Source organism: Aulonocara stuartgranti (genome assembly GCF_965226115.1).
Source record: "Aulonocara stuartgranti genome assembly, chromosome: 20".
Lineage (NCBI taxonomy): Eukaryota > Metazoa > Chordata > Actinopteri > Cichliformes > Cichlidae > Aulonocara > Aulonocara stuartgranti.
This window is the reverse complement of record NC_138956.1, coordinates 24608848-24617887: the sequence shown is the minus strand read 5'-3', so window position 1 is coordinate 24617887 and position 9040 is coordinate 24608848. Positions and strand designations below refer to the sequence as shown.

At 40.8% G+C, this 9040-nt stretch overlaps 1 protein-coding gene across 2 annotated transcripts in view; it reads right to left on the bottom strand.

Moving 5' to 3' along the window:
* Window positions 1-9040, bottom strand: part of fgd (faciogenital dysplasia) — a 52914-nt gene continuing 43874 nt past the window's right edge. Inside the window, exons 9-19 of one of the 2 annotated variants that reach the window (XM_082518469.1) lie at window positions 8152-8210; window positions 7500-7646; window positions 7310-7402; window positions 7123-7202; window positions 5939-5969; window positions 5230-5331; window positions 4699-4752; window positions 3857-3958; window positions 3607-3732; window positions 2650-2790; window positions 1-1563 (exon numbers count right to left, since the gene is read on the bottom strand). In XM_082518469.1, coding sequence (XP_082374595.1) covers window positions 1318-1563; window positions 2650-2790; window positions 3607-3732; window positions 3857-3958; window positions 4699-4752; window positions 5230-5331; window positions 5939-5969; window positions 7123-7202; window positions 7310-7402; window positions 7500-7646; window positions 8152-8210 — 1181 coding nt within the window. In that variant the 3' untranslated portion in view covers window positions 1-1317. The remainder of the gene's footprint in view (window positions 1564-2649; window positions 2791-3606; window positions 3733-3856; window positions 3959-4698; window positions 4753-5229; window positions 5332-5938; window positions 5970-7122; window positions 7203-7309; window positions 7403-7499; window positions 7647-8151; window positions 8211-9040) is intronic. The other variant, XM_082518470.1, reaches the window with a different exon arrangement.

Here is a 9040-nt window from a genome sequence, read left to right as displayed (position 1 = left end):
TCTTACTGGACAGTGTGGTACTGAATTAACCACGTCTGTTTATTGATGATGCTTTTCCACTGTGCACAAACCATGTTTTTAAAACACTCAATGCTGACTCTGCTTACTTACAGTACTACAAGAACAAATTCTGGAGCATAAAAAGAGGGGCAAGGGCAAGATTTCATAGCAAGGTACATAAATATGAGTGAGTTTACATGCAGAAAGAGATCCGATGTTGCTTTTCTTTTCTTTTCTTTTTTTTTTTTGCTACTTTTGCTTAAAGGCTGGTGCTGATAGGAGCGGGGTACGGGGGACAAGGCAGAAGAAACAGTTTTACAGTACAGTACTTGGTTTTCATCACATCACCAAAAAGGGAGAGAAGCAGGCAAATGGTTGCAGTGTTGAGAAAGAGAGACCTACACATAAAGGGTTTATTTAGTACGTGTACAAGTGGAGTTATTGAGACACTGAACCTGCAGCACAGTGTCAGAACTGAAGCCCTGTAACTACTCTTTCATCTAGACGAGTCACGAAGATAAGAGAAGTGAAATGTGGTCACTCAGGCTGAGATTAAAGGTCACAGAGTCCCACGATAATGACGGAGAGGGAATTTTACCAATGCATAAGAGACGAAAGGGTCTGTAAGACAGTGGGAGCATCAGGTGGCCAGCCACAAATGTACACATTTCTGTGCCTTTTAAGTTAAAATGTCTATTTTTTTCTTTTTTTTCCTTACGTCACACTATAGTATACATATTGTACAATACCCAATAACCCACCACTGCTGGAGACAATAGAGAGGTGACATGGGTCCTTACACTAACATTCAATACTTAATAAACACTGGAAGGGACTCACGCTCAAAGACACGCATACATACATACATACACACACACACACGTCCGAACAAATGGAAAGACAGAGGTATAAATGTTAATGCTTCACAACACTATTGAATGATATACAAGGAACTTCATCTTTAAAAAAAAACATGTTTTTTTCAGCTATATTACAAATCAAGGTTCTTCAAAGCTGTTAAAAACACTGAGAAATAAAATGTACTAACCAGTGGCATTGGTTGCTTGGTAGGATAGTCCTTACTTGTGTGTGGGTGCGTGTTTGGGAAATACATAAGGATGGAGAGAGGGGAAAAAAAGTAGCTGTGTGGTAAGAAAGATAAGTTTGAAGTGGCAAAGGACTCAGTGGTCTTTATAAAGAAAAAAAATAAGGAAAAATAAAAAAGTGCCAAGGTAAAGTGATTTCAAGTAATGTGTGCTCTATACACAGGAGAGGGAGGGAGGAGAGTTGGGGAGTCCCGTGTCTCCAACGTGTCCACTACTGGCTCTTCCTGTGTTCAGTCAGGCTCGTCGATGCCTCAGCGGAAGCTTCTCCACGGGCAGCTTTGGAGAGGAAGTCCACCCACTTGGCCTGAAGTTCTTCATCTTGGGCACTTAAGAGCAAAGTTTGCTGAGTGTTGCTGAGCCGGATTATGTGTTTGACCTCCGTTTTCTCAGCAGCTGCAGAAGGTGCTGGGCTCACCTCAAACCCAGGGAGAGGTACTGGCCGCGACCCCTTTGAGTCCTGCAAAAAAATCGTAAAAAATGAATATAAAACATGTCAGTCAGAGAAAAATTGTATTTCAAAGTTGGTTTCTCTTGGGCAAGCCTTCCTTTGAGGTAAGCGAACCATACTAGAAATAATGAAAATGACAGCTTGTCTCTTCAGCTGTAAAATTTTCCAACAGGCATGTACAGTAAACCCAGCCCTCCTCTCTCCCTTCCCCCTTTTTCTTTCTGTATAATCAGGAAATGCTCATCCAACTCCTATTAATCCTAATCTTTGGAATGGCCGCTTTCTGCGGTCAGATTGGGATATTAGTCTTGGAAATGAAACCCTGGAAGGCTTTAACAGGCTGACTCCTTCTCTGCCATTATGAATGACAAAAAAATAACATTTTACAGCAAATCCTTAAACTTAAAAAAAAAAATTTAACATCTGAACTGAATTCTCTCAGTTAATTATTTTTAAACAATATATAAATATATGGACATGGATGATGTGTACAGAGATAGAATGCTTGGGTAATCTTTTTCAAAGCAGTCATGTACACCACTTGTTTTACACATCTCATTGGGATGTTATAAGGAGATTTATTGCTCCACCCACAGCCAAGATTTCAAGGAACTGCAGCAACTCTGAGAGCTGAGAGACTTCATCTGCTCAGCGCCAACTAACACCCACTTGCACATCTGACAGCAGTTATACCTGAGGTCAGATTCAGGATAACCAAATCCCCTGGCCCAAATCTACACAGCACAGACAGTGACAGGGACAGCCTGGCACATGCAGGATTGGACAGATTTGACTTGCACACAGTCAGTGATATATCCTGGTGCTACACTCTGCAGATGTCCCGCTCCAATCCGAGGAAGGAGACAGGATATATAGCCAGATGGGCGTAGCAGGAGGATTAGCAGATATATAGGACGTGACTAAAGCACTCAGGTTATGTGTCTATGTAGATGAACTTTTGCAATTTACTGTCCTCTATTTATACGATGCCTATCTATGAAAAATGTGCAAAATTATTTCTAACGAGGGGAAAAAGAAAAGTTAATCAAATATTTTTTTATAATTCAAAGCATGTTGAATGTATCCAACTCCTACCTGTCCGCTGCTTTGTAAGTACAGCACCAGTGGCTCAGCCTTGGTCACAGCAACCCACATTTTCATCCAGCTCTTCCCTTTCTCCTGTACTTGGAGGTGGCCACACAACAGGCAGTTCTCTGCCGTTAGAGAAACCTGTCTCTGAAACACACACGAGACCAATCATCAAGGACTTCCTCATTTTACTACTGAGCTAATTATTGAACTAAACAGAAAAAGATGCGCTTTAAAAAACACGTGTAAAAGACGTATTTATTATATTTTGGACACTTAATCTGATGAGGAATGACAGTGCAGTTCTTCTACTGTTCATCCTTATGTAACAGCAATGTAGGACACAGTGAGATTTGTACAGGGACAGGTGTTAAAGCTTCTGCTGCCCCTTGTCTAACCTTTGTACAGCCTACAGCTCCCTCATGTGGTGACTAATCTCACTACAGATGATTCCCCACTGGGATCCTTCAACAGAGACACGAGAGGGAATGAACCTGAATCACAATACTGTTTCACAGTTTCGTCATCGCTATAAGTGGTTAATGTCCTGTCAGCTTTAAGGTGCAAATACTCCATCCGACTGTACATCTATCCACAGACGGACAGTGGGACAGGGATACAGACACCTGAAGCCGCCAGACTGCGGAGTCAGCAGAGACGACAGATTCGCCTTAAGCCGAGATCTCATTATCATATTAGTCATCAAAAAGGGATTAGCTGATCTTTCAGTGTGAATGTCTTTGCACATGTACGTGTGCAACGTGTGTAGCGGTGTGTGCATACAGCACAGTAACTTAAAGACAACAGTACAGGAGTAAAAAGGCACTGCAGCGCTTTCTACTCTTTGTTGCCAGCAGCACAGTGTGGCTCCTGCCAACACTGAGCAATAACCTATTGGCATGAGCAAATGCAGCAAAAAAACTATTATTCATTATGTGTGTGTCTGTATTTTTTTGTTCTAACCTCAGGTGCAGTTTTTCTTCTGTGTTCACCAGTACCAAGGTTCTCTATGCTGAGGCTGGCTTCGAAACATTCAGGACACACTCGGCTCGTTTTGTTGTCCATCTTTGAACACTTTGCACAGATGGCCTGCAGAAGGACAGAGAGCGAACAGCAGACAGTTATTTGTCTAAAATTTCCACTTGTTCCACCACTTTTCTCTCCATCCCACCAAAAACAACGCCCAAATTTGTCTCGTTCCATCTGTGCTCACCGCTCCGCAGGACTTGCAGTGATGTTTGCGCTTGGTGAAATTGAAGCTCTCGCTGCAGCCTTTACATGTCTGCTTCTCCTTCTCCTTTTTCTTGGAACTCTTCTGGAAAAAAAAGGATTGTGTGTAAAGGCCTTCAGCCTGCTCAGTTTCAGCACAGGCGAAGCAAAAGGAATGTCTGACAGCTTGTCCTGCTACATCCCGTGTTTGTTTGGCTTTCTGTCTCCCTTTTCTCCCTTCTATTAACAAAGATAGGGGGCATACACCCACTCAGACACACGAAAATATCCACACAGATTGTTGTTATAGATACTACATATGTGGGATGAGGAGTAAAATAAATCTCTCCCTGTTTGTATAGATAACAGAAAAACTTTTGATTTTTGAGATTAGCATCATCACATTTGTTCAGCCTAACTGTAATGTATGCTTTAGCATAACAAAAAACACTTTGAAAAACAAACACAGCTAACGAGACTATTGTTATATCTAGCAGCATTTCTTTAAGGACATTCTTCGACTAATTTTCCCTTTTAGTAAACATGAATTTACTAAAGCTCAGAGACGCTTGTTGCCTTTTTGGAAATGTAGTTTTACTCTAAAAACTACAAAAAAACATTGTTCACTGGAACTAGTGTTTGACTTTGTTTGACTCATCCTCTTGGAGTCTGCCCAAAGTCAGTCTCACTCCCTTTTGCATTCACTAGACAACCATCGACAATGTCCTGAATAAGAGGCAACTACTTTTCTCTCTCTCTGGCTTCTTACAGGAATGAGCTATGCAGCACACTCAGGAGCTCATAGAGGGATCAGGACTGTGTTACTTTTCTGTAAGAGCATCTTACCCTTTCTTGTAGTCTTTCGCCATCAGAGTCGATGGATGTGTTCGACCAGAAACCCTGAGGAGGAGGACATGCACAGTGAGCAACAGTAGTTTAACCTTGCAGTCAGCCATCTCTACCACTAGGTGTCAGTCTGGACCTTCTGAATCTGGTCCTCTGGCTCGTGTCACTACATTTGGCTTGGGTCCAGCTAAGGCCAACTCAAAGTGGGTCAAAGCACATCTATGATAGTTTTGTATATACTTTGAGTTGGGCTTTCCCTATTAGGTCATGAGAGATCTCTGTGAGAGGAGACTTGCAGACTCTACACGCGGAAATGGCGAGAGCTGTATGTACCCGAACATGACAGGAAGGTTAAGTGAGCGTATTGTCTGTATGATACTACCACATCCATAGAAGGAGAGCTATTCAGGCAGACAAAGGCCAGACTATGACAAGCTTGTTTGGTGTACCACTAGTCTCCCATGATTCATTGCCAAGGATGACCGACTGACTGATCAATGAAGTGCCTGATGAAGGCGGAGTGAGACTGACCGGTGACTCCGGCACATGGTCGTCTTCCCGGGAGAAGGAGCTGTTGAAGGCTTTGAACGTCTTGCTGTTTTGTTTGTGTCGTTCAATCGTGGCCTGGATAACCTGAGAGTCAGAAGAGATTTACAGGAAAGAGGAGGAATAATTATGAGTTGAAAGAGGGAAGGAGGAAAGCCGTCTTTCTTTCTCCTGCCTAACTGAAGAACAAAGAAAGCATGTGTGGTATGCTGACTACCCTGACTGTGCTTCAAACAAGTGACAGCGGCAATGACATCAGAGCTTAAAAAGTATCACGGTCCTAATGCTGGAGTCTCAAGATAACTAGTTGGCTAGTAGTGTGCGAAAACCTTTGCTTCTTTTTGCTTTCCACTGTCTGTAAACTTTTGGAGTGGTACCAAAGCCCCTCCTTAATCTTCACATACTGAAAAAAAACCCTCTGCAGTTTCTCCAGTTGCCCATTCCCTGTTACAGCCTGCAAGATGTATTAATCAGCTTTACTCTGCTGTAATAGGCTAAATGAGCAATAATGAGGGGCTTTATTAGAGAACATAATTCCCAAACACTGCATGAGTTTGTAGAGGAAATCTCTTCTAATTCTTCTTTAATAAAACACAACGACCAAAGGCACAGACCAAAAATGCTGCAGGTACATGAGAGGCACAGACAGTTTCATATGCATGCAAGTGTTCTACTTCAAGTGGGTGAAATTTACCTGAATCCAGTCTTCCTTCTCCTCAGCCGTCCTGTAAAGTTAAAGCAAAATATGATTCGATGATTTCACCCGACTAGAAAATTCAGGCCATCACAATGACTGAATAAATATTCCCAAATAAGCGCAATTCATTGTGCACACAGAGCCCCAAAGAGTGGAAACATGAGAAAATAACAAGTAAATAGGGCATTAAATAATAATAAGCTAAGTTCCCAAAAGAGTTTTGTTCACTGGCTAATTTAAATACTTGTAAAGAAAAATACAAATAATTTTAGTTACAGTCACATTAAGGCTAATGATAAGTTAGCAGTCAGAGTTAGCTGGCCACAAGCTAACCAGCTAAGTCTGTTGTTTTTCTTCAAAATCAAAGAAAAGTGTTAAAGGTAAATGCTGGTATGTAAGCCTAACCCACTGATAGGGTTAGATAAGTGACTAAAACAGTATGCAAATGATCCCAGCAGAGAAAGATGTGTATTTAACATGTATATGTCTCAAAAGTCTAGTTTAGCCTATAAAAAGATCAGTTATCAAAAGGCAAGGTAACTGCAAGCTAGTTTCTGGTTATCCAATTGCAATACAATTCCTGCAAGGTTTTCAGAAACAAACCTCTGGGGACAGTGGCGTGCTTATGTTGTGGCTTTTTTGCTACATATGGATGATAATAAAAACCTATTGACTATTAATCAAATAGGAGAAGAAATCATACATCGATAAAAGTGCACTTTGAAGTCGGACAAGAACTGCTGCAGACAGAGTGGATGACATTATTGGTTTAAGTAATTCTGCTTAAGTGAAATTATGACTGAGTAACAACAAAATCACAGTGTACCATTCTGAAATGGACAACTGCGATGGGATTACATTTGATCCATTTTGCGGTTGATGGTTGTAACATTCTTGTTTAACATTTGATCCGTTCCAGACTTTTTTGTATTTATTAACAATTTAAATCCCAATAGAGGAGAAAATGGTGCCTAGGCTAAAAACACTGGATTTTTCCTTTAACATCAGCAGCTATTGATTTTGATTGGTTGAAAGATTATATTTTTGAGACTTGTTACTCATGTAAGTAATAATAACACAGTTTTGCATTCTAAAACCATATGAAGTGCTTTATTTACAGAATAACATCTTCATTTTTGTTTAATATTATGTGGCTCTGAGGCTGTTTCGCATATATTTACCTGGCTTGCAGCTCCAGCGAACGTCGCTTACCGATGATGGCAAACGTGTGAGGAAGGTTCTGCTTCACATTCTCCTGCACCTGGGGTCAAAAAGCAGAAGAATGCCACTTGCAGTTGGTGCAACAAGTGAACAGTCACGGGAGAAAAAAACAAAAGCTAGAGAATAGGCTGAAAAGCAACATTATACCTCCATGCCAGCAATGTCAATCCTCTCTCTGACACTGAACTTCTGCCCCATAAGTCGGAGTTTAGGCACACAGTATAGCACCATATTGTTGAACTAGATCAGAGACAGAAATAATGAAGTTGATGAAGAGGACAGATCAAATAAAAATCTTCCTTTATTTGATATTTGTCAAACTTAACAGGGATCTCACCAAATAGAGGTATCGGTCTTGCGCTGTCCCGTTTTTGGCTGACATCTTCTTGATATGTCCTTCTTTTATGAGCTCATTGGCTGGGTTAACTATGTCCTCCTCTCCTCCAAGCCTCTCATAAACCTCCAACAGTTTGTGCATCTTTTCCTAAAAACACAGAGCAACAGGAGGAAGCAGAAAAGCTGAGAAGATACTCGACAGCGAGAGGATAGATGGAGCTCAGCACAAACATTTAAAGGGTAATATATTGTTATCACATACAGTTCTTACTCATTCTTTTTCAGCAAGGTGGAAAGTATATATTACAATTCTTTATTGATTCACAGATGCATGTGTCTGCTTGAGCTGTTTAAAGAACATGAAAGACATCACGACAAGACAGAGGAAAAATACGAGGAGGTTGGGTGTTAAAAAAGTCAGTCAGACTTCCGCGAGCTATGAACAAGAAGGCAGGAAACAGCAGCTTCCTGTCTGTACCAATGCAATGCTGCTGACTGACTGTACCACATCAGCTACTCTCTTATTGGGCAACACATTATCTAGTTCCTAATCAGCCAAGTGGTAGAGTACTGGAAAGAGTTGATGCATAGAAGAGAAGATAGCAAAAACATAAAAATAAAAGAATGACTCAGAGCATCGAGCAAAGCCTTACCATTTTCCTGATTGCTGCATTGGAGTGGTTAGCTGCGGTAGAAATGAGCTCCAGTGCTTCTGTAATACACATACGTGAGTAACAAGAATTAATAAAAACAAATCATCTTATTAATATGCTAAGACTATCAGAGAAACTGATATAAATCTCTAACAAACACAATTGCGCGGCTGTTCCAGTACTACCACCTTAAAAAAACACATACTCTTAACATTAACCACACAGTGTGTTCTAGGCTGGCTTCCAGCCAGTCAAGAGTCTAGTACTAATGCCTGCGAGTACCTGAGTCAGCCATCTTAATCATAACCTACATAAACAGAAGAGACACACAGGCGGGGGAAATGAGGCCAAAACAACTGTGATAAATTGCTGTTCAGCTGGAGAGGATGAGAGAAACCTTTCCACAGACTCCAAACAACGCCGTGTGGTGACGTTAGGGATTAGGTAAATGGATACAGGGATGTAGGAGGACATGAGATAATGTAATATATGTAATCGGTTTCTGCCAGGCTGTAGTTGAAACAGCATGAGGAGCACTCTGACCTTTGTGAAGTATTGTGGTATCATACTAACATCTATGCAGAGACGTAGGAGGCCTATGTCCTACCTTTAGCTTCATAACACATTCATTTAACTAGTTATTCTAATGATTGTCATCATATAAGATCTGGTTATTTTGTACAAGGACTTTTTTTTGCTATACACGTATACCGATCATCTCAGAAGACCATCAAACACTTAAAGTGTACAAATCATCACAGTGTTGATAAATTATAGCAAAAAACCCCCTCCATAGTTTTATCCTAATCTAACCCTACATATGTAACGCAATAGTGTTCAATATGACGGAAATTAAGTGCAACACTTCGTAATTCTAAAACTGTGATAA